The 17,940-nt window shown below is 45.0% G+C and overlaps 1 protein-coding gene across 1 annotated transcript in view; it reads right to left on the bottom strand.

The window, feature by feature from the left end:
• The window catches only part of LOC142195049 (transcription elongation factor A protein 3-like), a 51,090-nt gene that overhangs the window by 1,535 nt on the left and 31,615 nt on the right, over positions 1-17,940 (bottom strand). Inside the window, exons 14-16 of the mRNA XM_075264560.1 lie at positions 14,729-14,883; positions 7,561-7,707; positions 1,394-1,465 (exon numbers count right to left, since the gene is read on the bottom strand). Coding sequence (XP_075120661.1) covers positions 1,394-1,465; positions 7,561-7,707; positions 14,729-14,883 — 374 coding nt within the window. The remainder of the gene's footprint in view (positions 1-1,393; positions 1,466-7,560; positions 7,708-14,728; positions 14,884-17,940) is intronic.

Raw genomic sequence — 17,940 nt, 5'->3', positions numbered from 1 at the left:
TATCTTTAATGTACTGTCAATATGAACCATCAAAATATAGGTCATGTCCTATTTCTGTCCATTTTTCACAGATTACTCATAGATTCAAGTCTATTAGAAATCTGAAAAAAAAAAAATGCTGCATGAATACAAATTGGTTATGTACAGTTTCATCAATTCCTCATGGGTGACTTGTTTTATGGTTATGAGAATAAATCCTTACAACTAATATGAGTATATTGTGCATCGATATACAATCCCATTACCATGTTGATGAAAAAGATTTGTATAAACATCATATTCTGATGTCAGAACCTGACCATTATACAGAGACCATTATATGAGCCTCAGCTCATCCCTTCCCACAAATCCATCCGTCACAGATCCTCTTAACAGTTCCTGTGACGACCATCAACTAAAACCAACACAACACATCAATGATGGGCTGGAATCTCCTTTTTAGTTTTCTAAAAATGTTCTTGTAGCAGCTGACGTGTATTACAAGGAATAATGTACCATCTGCTGTAGTGCTACTATACTACTCAAAGACATCTCAGCCCCTGGGCTTGTGACTACTGGAGAAGGATTTAACACCCTGTAAATTTCAACTCAGAAATAAGATTCCCAGAATCCTCCATCTTCAGTTGACCAAAGGAACCTAGGCTTAGACTATTTAATAGCCACAATTCCATACCTTTAGTAGTGTCTCTGCTCCATATTGTTAGGCAATAGACCACTATCAATCTCATTGATGGTCGAAATTTAGGATAGCCATCAAAGTTGCTTTAAATAAGGCCAAACCCCTTTATAATAAAATTACATAAATGTTAATCTATACATGCCACATACAAATAGATGTTTTTGTTATCTCTATACTATTTTTAATATTTCTCATGTTTTCATGCCCCCATTCAACAAGCCTTGTCTCATTTGGAGGGTGCTTACGTCCAGAACATGGTGGTAGGTGGAGGTGCATACACATCACTCACTCCTCCACTATTCTTCTGGAATAGGATACTTATAAGCTTGAGTGAAGTATATGATCATATGCCCCTCCACTTTGTTGTGTTATGGATGGGATGAGACCAGGCCTGGCCAAATGGGGCAGGGCAACTTCAGAAATATTACAAATGGCATAGAGGAGACAAAACCAGCTACTAGTGGTTACTGATCTAAGAATTCACTTAACAAATTAGTAAAGAAAATTTCTAACACTAAAAATAAGCTCCATTGATTTGAATGGAGATGTTTCAGTAGCACGGACATCAATTTCTGCAATTTCTCCCATTCAGATGAATAGGATAGTCACAGAGTTACCTGCTACAAATCTGTCACATGGGAATATACCATAAATTGTACAGAAGATAAGATACATAAGCAAAGAGCATGGTTAGAAAATGGTAAAATGACTTACCTTCCAACGATGTCCACACTCATTGCATAACACAAAAGTTGTCATTGGCTCATCTGCACTGCGTGTCTGCACCTGTATTAATACAGATGTTGTAGTAAGGGTTAACTTGAATCTAATAACTGTCTGCAGTAGTATTGCTTTCAAAACACTGATCAAAATACTGACTAGTGAATAAAGCCTGAAATTAAGTCTAAAAGATAAGATAAGATAAGATAATCCTTTAATAGTCCCACAGTGGGGGGAAATTTCAGGATGTTACAGCAGCATAGTAATACAGATACAGGATAATACACAGTAATATATTACAGATGTAGACACACATAAGCTGAGAAGAGAAGATATACTAGGAGTCCATAGCAGCTAAGGAACAGAAGAAGGAAGACTTCATAATCATAATCATTAGTTCTCTGTGCGGAGTGATCTTCACTTGGTCTGATGTAGATTATACAGCCTGATCACGGTTGGAAGGAGGGACTTGCGATAGCGCTACTTCTCACACTTGGGGTGAAGCAGACGGTCACTTACAGTGCTGCTTATTGCCATCAAGGTCTCATACATGGGGTGGGATTTGTTCTCCAGCATGGAGGTCACCATGGACAGTATCCTTCTGTCACCCACCACCTATACTGGGTCCAAGGGGCTCCCCAGGACAGAGCCGGCCCTTCTGATCAGCCTGTCAAGTCTATTTCTGTCCCTTTTTGATATACTGCTCCCCCAGCAGGCCACACCGAAAAATTATTCGGTGCCTGATTTATCTATATGCCAAATTGGTCTATTCATTTGGCCATGTATAAAAAACAGACATCAAACAACAGAAATAAATAAAGATAGATAGATAGATAGATAGATAGATAGATAGATAGATAGATACCATGCCTTGCGAAAGTATTCGGCCCCCTTGAACTTTTCAACCTTTTGCCACATTTTAGGCTTCAAACATAAAGGTATAAAATTTAAATTTTTTGGGGAAGAATCAAAAAGTAGGACACAATTGTGAAGTGGAACGAAATTTATTGGATACTTTAAACTTTTTTAACAAAGGAAAACCTGAATAGTGGGGAATGCAATATTATTCGGCCCCTTTACTTTCAGTGCAGCAAACTCACTCGGTTCAGTTCAGTGCCGATCTCTGAATGATCCAATGTTGTCCAAAATGACTGATGATGATAAATAGAATCCACCTGTGTGTAACCAAGTCTCCATATAAATCTCTCATAGTCTCCATATAAATGCTCTGTCATAGGCTCAGGGCTCTGTTTAAAGCACAGAGAGCATCATGAAGACCAAGGAGCACACCAGGCAGGGCCTAAATACTGTTGTGGAGAAGTTTAAAGCTGGATTTGGGTACAAAAAGATTTCCCAAGCTTTAAAGGGATTCTACCACTAAAACACATTTTTTTCTAGTTAACACGTCGGAATAGCCTTTAGAAAGGCTATTCGTCTCTTACCTTTGGATGGGCTCTCCGCCGCGCCGTTCGTTCAAAATACCGGTTTGTACCGGTATGCTAATGAGTTCTCTCGCAGCGATGGGGGCGTCCCCATCGCAGGAGCAGCGATGGGGGCGTCCCCATTGCAGCTCGAAAACCGATCGCAGCGCCGCCTCTCTGGTCTTCTGTATCCTCCCCTTGCTTCTTCAGCGTCCTGTCAGAGGCCTGCGCAGTACGCTCTGTTCGGCGAAGATTGCCGAACGTACTGCGCATGCGCGAAATTGCAGTGCCCGCACTATGGCTGGGACCCATCCAAAGGTAAGAGACGAATAGCCTTTCTAAAGGCTATTCCGACGTGTTAACTAGAAAAAAATGTGTTTTAGTGGTAGAATCCCTTTAAACATCCCAAGCAGCACTGTGCAAGCAATCATATTGAAATGGAAGGAGTATCAGACCACTGCAAATCTACCAAGACCCTCTAAACTTTCATCTCAAACAAGGAGAATAAAAATTTTGCAACACAAGGCACACAAAAGAGCAACTGCTTCAAAAATAAACGAAGTCGTTGGGCGAAACGCGCATTGGGGAGCGGTACGGGTGGTAGGTGCTTTATATTATAACTATGGTCTTAGGGTTGGTGCTTTACCTTCTATGTATATAATTTTCAAATATGTCTCTCTGTTGTGCATTCTTACCTATGGGATATTTCTATCTGCTTTGGAACTGCCACACTTGCCAACAACATGTGGACCCTTATTATTTGACTGTGATATACATACTTTTTTCACCCTAGACCTATATACTATTTATTACCACACACCACCCGCCTTTTTGTGAAGCATTTACCCCCTGTTGTCTATGTGTAATTTATGTTTTCATATTTATTATCACTTAATAAAAATTGTCATTTTATTTATTGTGTTGCTTCTTTCCCTTCTTGGACATAGTCATGCTTAGTTCAAACAAGGAGAAGACTAATCAGAGATGCAGCCAAGAGGCCAATGATCACTCTGGATGAACTACAAAGATCTACAGCTGAGGTGGGAGAGTCTGTCCATAGGACAACAATCAGTCGTACACTGCACAAATCTGGCCTTTATGGAGGACTGGCAAAAAGAAAGCCATTTCTCAAAGATATACCGTATTTTTCGGACTATAAGACGCACCTAGGTTTTAGAGGAGGAAAATAGGGAAAAAAAATTTGGAAGCAAAAAATGGTAAAATATTTAATATATGGGAGTTGTAGTTTTGCAACAGCTGCAAAGCCACATTGACAGGTGACCCTGCAGCTGTACGGGGATGCATAGAGTGTTTTTTTTTTTGTGGGGCCAGAAGTACTTTTTAGTTATACCATTTTGGGGACTATCTATTGCTTAGATCACCTTGTATTGAAAAAAACCCGGTGGTTTATGATATATGATTTTCTACTTTTATATACACTCACCGGCCACTTTATTAGGTACACCTGTCCAACTGCTCGTTAACACTTAATTTCTAATCAGCCAATCACATGGCGGCAACTCAGTGCATTTAGGCATGTAGACATGGTCAAGACAATCTCCTGCAGTTCAAACCGAGCATCAGTATGGGGAAGAAAGGTGATTTGAGTGCCTTTGAACGTGGCATGGTTGTTGGTGCCAGAAGGGCTGGTCTGAGTATTTCAGAAACCGCTGATCTACTGGGATTTTCACGCATAACCATCTCTAGGGTTTACAGAGAATGGTCCGAAAAAGAAAAAACATCGAGTGAGCGGCAGTTCTGTGGGCGGAAATGCGTTGTTGATGCCAGAGGTCAGAGGAGAATGGCCAGACTGGTTCGAGCTGATAGAAAGGCAACAGTGACTCAAATAGCCACCCGTTACAACCAAGGTAGCCAGAAGAGCATCTCTGAACGCACAGTACGTCGAACTTTGAGGCAGATGGGCTACAGCAGCAGAAGACCACACCGGGTGCCACTCCTTTCAGCTAAGAACAGGAAACTGAGGCTACAATTTGCACAAGCTCATCGAAATTGGACAATTGAAGATTGGAAAAACGTTGCCTGGTCTGATGAGTCTCGATTTCTGCTGCGACATTAGGATGGTAGGGTCAGAATTTGGCGTCAACAACATGAAAGCATGGATCCATCCTGCCTTGTATCAACGGTTCAGGCTGGTGGTGGTGGTGTCATGGTGTGGGGAATATTTTCTTGGCACTCTTTGGGCCCCTTGGTACCAATTGAGCATCATTGCAACGCCAAAGCCTACCTGAGTATTGTTGCTGACCATGTCCATCCCTTTATGACCACAATGTACCCAACATCTGATGGCTACTTTCAGCAGGATAATGCGCCATGTCATAAAGCTGGAATCATCTCAGACTGGTTTCTTGAACATGACAATGAGTTCACTGTACTCCAATGGCCTCCACAGTCACCAGATCTCAATCTAATAGAGCATCTTTGGGATGTGGTGGAACGGGAGATTCGCATCATGGATGTGCAGCCGACAAATCTGCGGCAACTGTGTGATGCCATCATGTCAATATGGACCAAAATCTCTGAGGAATGCTTCCAGCACCTTGTTGAATCTATGCCACGAAGAATTGAGGCAGTTCTGAAGGCAAAAGGGGGTCCAACCCGTTACTAGCATGGTGTACCTAATAAAGTGGCCAGTGAGTGTATATATTCTAGGGACAGGAGGTGATTTATAACTTTTAATTATTTCATTTTTTTTAATATATATTTTTAAAGCTTTTTTTTTTTTTTTTACTATTTTATTCCCCCCGGGGGCTTGAACCTGCGGTCACTTGATTGCAAGTCCCATAGACGGCAATAAAACTGTATTACCGTCTATGGGACATTCTGTCTATTAGTATTACGGCTGGTCATAGACCCAGCCGCAATACTAATATAGCCGTGACAGGCCTGGGAGCCTCATTAGGCTCCCGGCTGTCACCCGAACAGGTCGGCTCTTGCGATATCGCCGCGCAGGAGCCGACCTGCAACTTCACAGGTACGGGGCCGGTGGGGACCGGCCCCGGGGGAGAAGGGGCCACCGATACTGTCCCGGCATCCGCTGTACTAGAGAGGCGGATGCCGGCGAGGGATAGACGCCATCACAGGTGCCGGGGCCTGAGACATCGCTGCGCTCCTCTGCCCTGCATGAAGCCAGCGGCGGGGGGACGGAGGAGCGGAATAGCATCGCCCCTGCCGCTGCTGGCTTCATGCAGGGCAGAGGAGCGCAGCGATGTCTCAGGCCCCGGCGTCTATCCCGTGCCTGCATCCGCCTCTCTATTACAGCGGGTGCCAGGCGCCACATTCGGACTATAAGACGCACCCTTCTTTTCCCCAAAAATTTTGGGGGAAAAAAGTGCATCTTATAGTCTGAAAAATACGGTACATAAAAAGTCTTGTTTAAAGTTTGCCACAAGCCACCTGGGAGACACCAAACATGTGGAAGAAGGTCTTCTGGTCAGATGAAACCAAAATCAAACTTTTTGGCCACAATGCAAAACGATATTTTTGGCATAAAAGCAATACAGCTCATCACCCTGAACACACCATCCCCACTGTCAAACATGGTGGTGGCAGCATCATGTTTTCGGCCTGCTTTTCTTCAGCAGGGACAGGGAAGATGGTTAAAATTGATGGGAAAATGGATGGAGCCAAATACAGGACCATTCTGGAAGAAAACCTGCTGGAGTCTGCAAAAGACCTGAGAGTGAGACGTAGATTTATCTTCCAACAAGACAATGGTCCAAAACATAAAGCAAAATCTACAATGGAATGGTTCACAAATAAATGTATCCAGGTCTTAGAATGGCCAAGTCAAAGTCCAGACCTGAATCCAATCAAGAATCTGTAGGAAGAACTGAAAACTGCTGTTCACAAACGCTCTCCAATATTAACGCAAGGGGGCCGAATAATTTTGCATGCTCAATTTTTCAGTTTTTTCTTTATAAATTTTTTTTTTTTAAATATCCAATAAATTCCGTTCCACTTCACAATTGTGTCCCACTTGTTGATTCTTCCCCCAAAATTTTAAACTTTATACCTTTATGTTTGAAGTCTGAAGTGTGGAAAAAAAGTAGAAAAGTTCAAGGGGGTCGAATACTTTCGCAAAGGCACTGTATATACTGTATGTATATATATAAATATATATATATATATATATATATATATATATATATATATATATATATATGTGAGATCTATACAGAGAAAGATCCACCACACAAAAATTTGGATATTACCTAGTGTCAGACTAGCAGTTTACAGGTCCTGTAATCTGACACTAGAGTGGGACCATGTATCTCAGAGGTGTGTTTCTGGTGGGACACTTATTGTAGTGCACCTCAGATAGCAAGAAGAAGGGAGGTCCTACTCTCCATATTGATGCATGTCCCTTATGATTACAGGTACAGTGATTAATTGCTGCAGCCATGTTGTTGTTATATTCTCATATTGTATTGTTCAGTATATGTTGATACAGTCACTGATGTTAGGAATGACTGAGAACTTGATGCTAATGTATAACTACTAGATAGTATGTAAGGACACATTGTAGTGCACCTCAGATAGCAAGAAGAAGGGAGGTCCTACTCTCCATATTGATGCATGTCCCTTATGATTACAGATAAGGTGAATAAAGAATATAAACCCCCCCAACCACACCAGTGTTAGTTCATTAGGTGTGCAACATATTTACTGTATATATAGAGAGAGGGAGAGAGAGATTTCTGTATAGAGCAAGTCACTTACTTGGTTATAGGTACAGTTCTTCTTCTTACACTTGTCACATTGCAGTAAGTCGGTCTGAGTGCCTCCCGTCTTTGCCATCTGATGTTCTCTGATAGCCTCTTGTGTCAGTGTGTTCCTAAGTTCTTTCAGCTCATCGCTTGCCATATCCTGTCATATATAAGAACAGCCAGACACTAGGATGCAATTTTGAGGGGAAATATACTTTGCAGAATACATTACTTCCTAGAAGCTATAAGTTAACTTAAGCTCTGTTCACATACACAAGGGGATATGTGATACAGGAGCCATGAAAGATATAGGAGATAGGTGAATCGATTCATTCTCAACCAGGTTCAACCTGAATAGTCCAAGATGTTCGGTTTTTAAAGAAACTGAATACTTGGAAATGAATGGTTATGTAGAAAAGCTGTTTTCCCTAAGTCCCAACAGCGGCACAATATGGGGTATTTTCTGCCCCTGTGTGCTGGTAGGACAGGCGGAATTTTTAATTAGCCAAGTTTTAATCACCTGGCTGGTCCCTATAAGAGGGCACCACACCCCTCCCCCTGCGTGTTAATACAAAGTAACCAACATAGGTCCTATACATAGCATCTAGTACATTGTTGTGATGTTTATACATCCTTATATACACAACACACCTCAGTTTTACATAAAAATGCACGTAACAATCAGTACATGTTTTGTATTGCTCTCCTCCAGTGATTTCTAGGGAGGGAGACTTGTGCCGCTGTTGGGACTTAGGGAAAACAGGTTATCTACATAACCATTCATTCCCTTGCGTCCCACCAGCGGCACAATATGGGGAGATAACAAGTAATTCTCCACTTAGGGTGGGTTTTGGCGCTCAACTGAGCTCAACACCGTCCAGCCAAATGCCGAGGCCTCAGCAGTATAGCTGGCTAGCCTATAGTGTTTCACAAATGTGGAGTCTGAGCTCCACGACGCTGCTGCACAAATCTGCTCCAGCGGCAAAGCGCATCTCTCTGACCAGGAGGTGGCTACCGCCCTCGTGGAGTGCGCTGTCAGCAAGGAAGGTGGAGGTAAACCTTGGGACGTAAATGATATTTTAATGACCTCCTTCACCCACCTAGATATGGTGGCTTTAGAAGTCGCCAGCCCTTTCAATTTCCCAAAGAAATTGACAAACAGGTTTTCTGTTCTCCTGAAAGAGCAAGTTCGCTCTATGTATATCCTTAGACATCTGGATAGATCCAGTGAGTGCAGCTTGACTTCCTCCGCTGTAGAGGGAGTTGGATGGAATACAGGAAGCGTGACCAACTGACATCTGTTGGAAGCGGAGGGTATCTTGGGTGTAAAACCCAGGAGGAATCTCAATTGGACCCGGTCCTCAAAGAAACTGGTATAAGGCTCCTTACAGGAAAAAGCCTGCAACTCACTCACCCTCTTGGCCGATGTTACTGCCAAGAGGAATGTCACCTTAAAGGTGAGAAACTTTGGTTCAACAGCCTCCAGAGGCTCAAATGGCTTTTTGCATAGTGCCGTCAAGACCGTGCTGAGGTCCCTACTTGTGGACAGGCGCAGATACTGCGGGTCTCAATCTCCCTGCACCTTTTAGGAAGGTGCTTACTAGAGAGTTTTGAGAAAAACGCCTCCCCAGACAGGCGGACAGGGCGGCCACGTGCACCTTCAGGGTTGCGACCGCGAGCCCCCTGTCTAGGCCGTCCTGAAGGAAGTCCAGGATCACCCCCACTGGGGGATCCATGGAGTCCACTTCGTGCTCCCGGCACCAGTCATTAAATATGTTACCGATCCTCTGGTAACTTTTGTTTGTTGATACTGCGCGGGCACATGACATCGTCTTCAGGACGGCACTTGAAAGTCCTCTATTCCTTAATAGGGACTGGTCAACTTCCAGGCTGTCAAGTTGAATCTCCTCAGATCCTGGCAGATCAGCTCTCCTTGAGTTACCAGGTCTGGGAGGGGGGGAAGCCTCCAGTATATGCCTTGACTCATCCTCATGAGCTGGGCAAACCAAGTCCTTTTTGACCAGAACGGGATTATGGCGATACCCGAGACTTGGTCCTATCTTATCTTCATCAATAACCTGGGTATGATGGGAACTGGAGGGAAGATGTAAATCAGCCTGAACCTCCATGGGATGGAAAGGGCATCCACTGCCAAGGGATTGTCCTCCTGATACAGGAAACAGAAGGTTTCCACCTTGCCGTTGAGTCGGGTCGCCATAAGATCGACCTCTGGGACCCCATCTTTGGACTATCTGTTGGAACACTCCTGGATGAAGCGACCATTCTCCCGATACGGTGATACCCCGACTCAACTGATCCGCTACTATGTTCAGGGAGCCCTTGATGTGAACAGCGGATAGATGGGACAGGTTCTTCTCTGCCCATGTGAAGATTAAGTTCGTGGTTCTTTGAAGGGCCGGGGATCTGGTGCCGCCTTGCTTGTTTATATATATATAACCGTTGTCCTGTTGTCCGACCGGACCTTGACCACCCTCCCTTTGAGGAGGGGGGCGAAATGACACAAGGCAAGGTATACTGCCTGAAGCTCCTTCAGGTTGGGTGACCCCTCTTCCGGATGCGCCCAAACGCCGTGTATAGTCCTGTCGTGTAGGTGGGCTCCCCATCCCCCGTGGGACGCATCTGTAGTCAGCAGGATCCATTTTGTTGGAACCATGGACCTTCCGTCCTTCAGGTGTATCCACCATCTGAGGGAAAGACGGGTACTGGGAGAAAGGCAGATCTTCTCCTGCAGTCCCCATGGAGACCTGTTCCAGGCGCTCAACACTTCCTTCTGGAGGGGACGCAAATTCCATAAAGAGCCAAGGGACCGCCCTGGCCGAGGATGACATCAGGCCTAAAACCTTCATGGCGCTCTGGATGGTCACCCGCCGAGTTCTGAGGAGGAATCGGGCGGCCGCCTCTATCTTTAGTTTCCTTGGGCTGGAAAGATAGATCTCCATGTTCTGGGAATCCAGAATGAACCCGAGAAATTTCTTTAGGGTGGCTGGCACTATCTCGGACTTCTCCCAGTTGATCACCCATCCTAACTTCTGCAGGAAGGATACGGCGATCTGAAAATGAAGAAGCACTGAAGTAGACTGAGCTTTTATGAGCCAGTCATCCAAGTAAGGAACCACGAAAAGGCCTTCTAATCTCAGAGCGGCGGCAACGGGGGCGACCGTCTTGGTAAAGACGTATGGGGCTGATGATATGCCGAAAGTGAGGGCCGTGAACTGAAAGTGCTCTCTGTGGCCAGATCTCCGGCTGGCAATTCTCAGATATCTTCTGTGTGGAAGGAAGATAGGCATGTGTAGGTAAGGGTCCTTGGGATCCAGGGTTGCCATCATCTCGTCTTGTTACATGAAGGATGTCACGGAGTCTATAGTTTCCATCCGGAAGGGTTTTCTTCATAGGAACCGGTTGAGAAATCTCAAGTCTATTATCATCCTCCAGTCCCCGGATGGTTTGAGGACTAGGAAAACAGGGGAATAGACTCCGTTCCCTACTTCTTGAGGAGGGACCTTCTCCAAGGCCCCTTTTTGACCTGTCTTCCAGGACCGCTGCCTCTAGGTTGCTCTGCTGGGCAGCAGGAAGGACCCTTGATGAAATAATTCCACACGGTGGCAAAGTGGGCCAGACGGCCACCCACGATGTTCAGCCACAAAGAGCGGCGTACCCTTAAAAGGTCGGCTTCCTTTTTGGCTCCTCCCTGGCGCGCCCCCGGCCTGAACCTCTGGACCGGAACCTGGACCGCCTTTGAGGTTGGGCTCTGGGAGAGGCCCTGCGACCCCTCACCGGAGGAGGACTTCTACTCCTGGAGGCGTGCGGCAGAGATCTGCCTTTATCCTCAGCCAGACCCCCCATAAGGTCATCCAACCCGCCCCCGAAAACCTTACCAGGTTGGAAGGGTAAGCCGCAGAGTGCCTGTTTGGACGACAAATCCGCTCTCCAAGGGCACAGCCACAATGGTCTTGCGGCCGTAGTCTGAGCCATCGTTTTGGCAGATAACCGTAACTGCTGTCTTGAGGATTCCCCCAGGAAGTCAGCTGCCAGATGAACAGGAGCCATCGACGCCAGGATCTCATCTCTACCGATGCCAGCATCTATGTCATGTTCCAGCTGCGCCAGACGAGGACGGAGAAAATCCGAACCTCAGTGGAGGATATTGCTACCGCCGACTGCGCAGATGTGGTGGAGTACGCCTTTTAAAGGTGGAATCTATTCTCCTGTCCAGGAGATCTTGCAGATTGGACCCATCCCCAGGGGAACTATGGTCCGGCGGGATAACTTCACCACCGCGAGGTCCACCTTAGGAGGAGGACCCCCGCGGTCGAGCTGGGCCGTGTCCACAGGGTACAGATCTTTGAACACTCTGGAGGCGACATGAGCCTTTTCTGGGACTTCAACTCTTGCTCCATAACGCCAGATAGGGCTGCGTCTACATGGAAGGCCCTCTGCCCCCCAGAGGTAGACGCGGAGGCTACCCCCATACCATCCTGGTCCCTTGACCGGATGGCCTTCAGCAATGTTGACGTTTTGTCCCATTGAAAAATGGGTTTGCTGGCAATACTCGACTGCACCTCAGAGGGGCAGGAGTCATCCTCGACCTGCAGTCTTTCCAGAGAGGGAAGGGAAGCAGAGCGCCACTCAGTGCGCTGCTTCTTAGAGAGCTGGGTAATGGAGGTACGAATGTCCTTTAACGACTCATCCTAAAAGAAAGGAGGAGGAGCTTACCAGAAGTGAGGAAACCACTTTTCCACTGTATTCTGTGCCGTACTCACCATATACTCCTTTACCCACACCACTATGTCTCTAGGGGAGTGTTCCTCAGTAGGGGGGCCTCTGCCAGGGAGGACAATACCACCTACACCCCTGTACACGCTTACCAACAGGTAAAGGGATGTCACAGTCCCGACAGGAAAAATGTTTCCTCTTAGCGGAGGATTTCCTTCTCTTCTGGGACCCAGGGGGGTGGTGGAGGAAAACATGGTGGAAAAAGGGTAGCAACTGCTACACTCACCTAAGCCAAATTACTGGGTAAGAGGAGTACAACCATAAGATAATAAGAGATTTCTCACCAGGCGTAGGTGATAATGCCCGAACTGCCCACCGGCGGCACAATACACGACGTTGCAAGTTGTACTCTGCTGGACCGTAGTCAAAGACTAGGAACCCCACTAGGGGATCTAGGAATGCAGGGATACAAAGCACTGCACTACCTTTTAATGTGCCGCCTTTTTTTTTTTTTTCGGAGGGGCGGGGCCACCTGGGAGTCCGCCCTTAACCCGCCCCCCCCTTAAACCTCATACAGCCATCCAAAAGAGGGGGGGAGGGGAGAGGAGGCCCCTGCCTCCCTATATTCTCCCAAAACCCCTTTGCCAAGGGGACCATAATTTGATTCAAACGGTCGCCGCCGCGACCAGAAGTGTGGTCGCACCGGAAGTGTGCGGCCAGGAAATCCGTCCTCCCAACACAGAGGACCCTGACTAGGGTTCCACCTCGCAGCCGTCCACACGCCGGAGCCAGATACCCGCTGAGGAAGCGCCGGACCGCGCGCTCCCCGGCCGAAGATGCCAGCATGCTGCAGGAGGTAAGTGAAGGGAGGGGGGAGGACGGGAGGGAGGGTAGAAAGCTTTGCTAATCCCCTCTGCTTCTTCTAGGACCATGGAAGCAGGAGTAGACAAGAACAGGACCCAGGACTAGGTAGACTTACCTTAGCCCTGAGCCCTATAGGAGGACACCAAGTCCTCCCCACCTGTCCACACACAGGACAGAAAAAAACACGCAGGGGGAGGGGTGTGGTGCCCTCTTATAGGGACCAGCCAGGTGATTAAAACTTGGCTAATTAAAAATTCCGCCTGTCCTACCAGCACACAGGGGCAGAAAATACCCCATATTGTGCCGCTGGTGGGACGCAAGGGAATTAGTTTTGGGAGAACTAAAATGGCCACTGTGGCATGCATTGTGCAGTGACAATACAGAAGACACAAGGGTATGTGATGTCCTGGTGTCATCTGCCAGCCTTTCAGCCAATAGTCAGTGGTAGATGGACACCTTACAGTGCCGATATCACATGCAGTATATAAGATGCTGTGGGCAGGAACTCAAGGCATTTAAGTGATGGTGAAACTAGGGAATGGATGTGTTATTCATCACTGTATGATTCAAAGGAATAGCTCCATTTTCTTCTGCCATATACAGCACTGACAGCAGCAAAATTTGCAATAGAGAATAAGGAAAATGTTTGTTTTGGTACCGTGTTAGCCAGTGGTTATGAAATATGAAAAAAAACAAAAAACTTTTTAAGTCTTCAGTAGGTGATACCTTTTTTAATGGCTAACTCATAATGATGACAGAATATGACGTTTCGAAGCTTCCTCTGAGCTTCTTCTTCAGATATAACTAAAAACACTTTCTAGAGGCTGCATATTTATGTACAACTGGACATAGGGGTAGAGTTACAGGAGGGAAGGGGGGAAGAGGCTTATTACTATATACTTATAACAACAAACAATCAATTGCCAGATCCCAGGTTATCTTAATGGCTGTCTTAATGATTTGTATAAGAATATATGTGCTGTGTGAGCCAGACTACTGCATTACCAACAATGGACTGATAACACTTTCATTGTCAATAATCTATTTTTGTCTGTTGTGTAATAGAGCAGTTTTATCTGTGACTGTCCACAGAGTGCCTTGCATTGTTTTTACTCACATATTAAGTAATGTTAGTGAAAAATATTTTGTTAAAGTTTTTTTGGGGCAAGAGTTTAACCACCATGGGACCCGAACGATGGAGAGCCCACTCGCTAAAACAGCGGTTACCAGCAGTCACCTGCAGACGCCACAGATTATAATATACTGAAACCAGCGGAGAGAACAGTCCTCTGTACAGGACTTTTCTCTCCTCCAATTTTCATCAGAATTTCCGACGGAACCTCTTACAGAGACTCCTATGCAGATGTGAACAACGCTTAATAGAATACGATATATTCATGTACCAGTATTTATTTATTGGTAACATACCAGATTAGTTACATAACTTCACCATAACTATTTAACTATTGCCAATGAATTATCCATTTTTATACATTTTTCTCTGTCAATGTTATGCAATTTGTATTGGAGATGTGTTACACCTATAAGTAAGTCTAGCTTTATGACTTGATATGATATCTCACCTCAGCGGTCATTGTTGCTATCTTCTGTGGTGAGACCACTCCACAAAGTACATTACGTCTAAGATTAGGATTTTTCGGATCCTTCAGGTTGCTAATTCGACTCCTGATCCTGTTTCTGTACTTCATATCCGTGGCCTTCATTTCTTTGAATATGCGTGGGAAAGTTAAGGAATTGGGCCAGAGCAGATGGCTAATATGACCAGTAGAGTACAAAATGTAATACAGAGTCTCACTTATGGTAATTAGAAAAAAATACATTGATTACAGGGATCCTGTCATTCAGACACTATTTTTTCTAGGTACCACGTCGGAATAGCCTTAAAAAGGGTTATTCTTCTCCTACCTTCCGTCATCTTCTTCGCACCGCTGTTCGCCTACAATCCTGGTTTTTCTCGGTATGTAAATTAGCTATCTTGCAAGAGAACGTTCTCCAGCGCCGCCTCCTCTTCTTCAGCAGCGTCATCTTCTGCCTCTTCTTCCTGCCATGGCTTGTAACTTCTAGGGCCTCGGGCCTTGGGCAGAGCAGACTGTGCATGCCCACAGGCCACGAGAAAATGGACGCTTACAATACTGTACAATACTGTCTGAGTACTGGGGCCCGCCCCCAGTGCTGCGAGAGAGCTGGGCGAACCGGGCGAAACCGGGCGAACAGCAGCACGGAGAAGACGACAAAAGGTAGGAGACGAATAGCCTTTCTTAAGGCTATTCCGACGTGGTCCCTACAAAAAATTGTATCTGACTGATAGGATCCCTTTAAAGGGGTTGTCCCATCTCAAGGATCCTATCTATACTGGTAGCTTATGTAAATTGCAGACTTTTTCTAAATATATTGCTTTAGAAATTCTGCTTTGTTTGCCTGGTATGTGAATTTATTCCTCCCATTGTTTACACTGCGTTACTGCGATAACCGCGAACCTAGGAGATAGGACAAGTGATGTCACTTACTCAGTGCCAGCAGGACAATCCATTCAGCTAATTGAAGTTTGCTGATAAAGCTGAGTCTGTTATCTCTCTATGTAAATACACAGATTACACTGAGTCTGTGTTCTGTGTCCCGCTCAGCAGGAGGGAAGGGGAGAGAGAGAAATACAGGAAGTGAGAAACAGACACTGCATACAGCCTGGCTGAAAGGCTGAGATGGGAGAACCCCTTTAAAGGGGCTCTATCATTGGAAAAAGTCATTTTTAACTAATCACATACTTGCATAGCCTTTAGAAAGGCTATTCCACATGTACCTTTTGTATGTAAATGGCCTCAGTAGTTAAAAATGACTTTTGCCAATGATAGAGCCCCTTTAAACCAAAGCAGAATAAACCACAGTAATAGTAAATAGCATACATAACTGTGCTGCTTTCCATAATACTATAGTACCTAATAGTGCACATGCCATAATAGGGAAAGCATAGATGCTTATGCAATCATAGTGTACCTTGAAATGTCTCTAACATTCTTTGAAGACACATGAAAATATTTCATATGTAATCAGAACTGACACCCAGCTGTAATTGAACATCCCAAAGGATTTCTGCTGCAATCCAGGTCTACCATCCTTGACCACCTATACGGCTTTGTCTAGGAATATGCTTGTCAGTTTTTACCAATAGAAATAATATATGCAATACAGATACTACTGATTTTATAGTGTATTATAGAAGAAATCAGACAATCACACACTCAAGTCCCATAATATGAATAAAAAAACTTACAAAGACAAAGAAAAAAGCTAACCTTGCACCAGAGATAGATAAGTTAGAGTCACCTGATGCTAGGTTCACACCTGTTTTGGGGTATCCTTTCTTTGGGTCCACTTGGGGACCATAGACTATGATGGGGTCCACTGGGTTTCCACCCAAAAAATGCTTGCAGGACTTTTCTCCCCACATTTTTCAAGGAATAGAAGGAAGGAATAGAGGAAGGAATCCCTGAACGGTCACCCAATGCAGGTGTGTGTTTTTCCCGCAGTGCTTTTTTGCTGCAGCCCGCCACGTGGGCCCTTAGCCTTAAAGGGATCACTCAAAGGGGTCACTCAATTGAACCTCCACTGAACTGCAAGTTATTCAAGACTCTTGAACTGAAATTGTTCAAACTGGAAGGAAATAAATCTCAGAAATATTCAGCAATGATGTGGTTAATGCAATTCTAAAACTAATAACTTTTAAAGAACGCACAGACACAAGCTTTCATGCAATTATACTCGCACTGTACATCACCATGAGTACATATTCTTAAGAATTATTTTATTTCTACAGCACTTGCAAATACATATTTCATATCAATCAAGGACAGAAAGAAAAGTATCTAATTAATATACAGTTGACTTTCTCTTATAGGGAGTCAGTCAGCACAAAATTGAGATATAAACTAATCTCAGGACCTTATAGGGCTGTCAGTACAGTTTACAATGATATATTCCCTATTCAAGACTGTAAAATTCATCCTTTTATCCCTATGTAAATGAGCAGAGAAGGGATTTAGGGGCATTGCTTTCCATGGGTGGACTTCACTATCTGCTGCTGCTAACTACTTCTCAGCTCTACCCTGTGCAGGTCTGATGATGACATACTGTACCCGAAAGAGAAGGAAGGTGGCTTTAGATGGGGGCAACTATAAGCCAGCTTCCTTCACTTCCAGGAGCACTATGTCACGTCTATGCCATCATCATACATGTACAGTAAAGTTAGTACTGTGTGCTCAGGCAGAGAAGAGAGGTGTAAGACAATGAGGGGGGTGAAATTCAGCAGCAGATAGTGAAGCCCACTGATGGGAAATAATGCCCCTAAAACACTTTTCTGCTGATTTGCATAGGGATAAAAGGACAATTTTACAAGAATGGGACATAGTGGATATTGCTTTCAGCAGCATTTCCACCAGCCAGTCAGCCACTACCTCCAGGCGTGTTCCTACCCAAGAGTCTGCCTGTCTTGGCGATTTAGTGGTTGTGGACCCGCAACCAGTTCGTAAAGATGTCCGACTTTTCAAGCGGGAAGAAAAAACCTACATGTCGGGTTTTGCTGTCTGCTTGAAAAATCGGACATCTTTAGGAACGGACACTTAAGGACAAGCACGGAGTGTAAAACAACGCACCCGATGTCCATTTAAATGAATGCAAAATATCACGGACACAGCTAGTGTCCGCTGCTAATGTCCGTGCAAGATTTTGAACGGACACTAGGAGTGGACACTGCCTGTTGGACAATGACGGTAGTGTGAAC

Source organism: Leptodactylus fuscus, chromosome 2, assembly GCF_031893055.1.
Source record: "Leptodactylus fuscus isolate aLepFus1 chromosome 2, aLepFus1.hap2, whole genome shotgun sequence".
In the NCBI taxonomy this organism is placed as follows: Eukaryota; Metazoa; Chordata; class Amphibia; order Anura; family Leptodactylidae; genus Leptodactylus; species Leptodactylus fuscus.
Note: the sequence above shows the minus strand (reverse complement) of the source record. Positions and strands in the feature narration are given on the sequence as shown.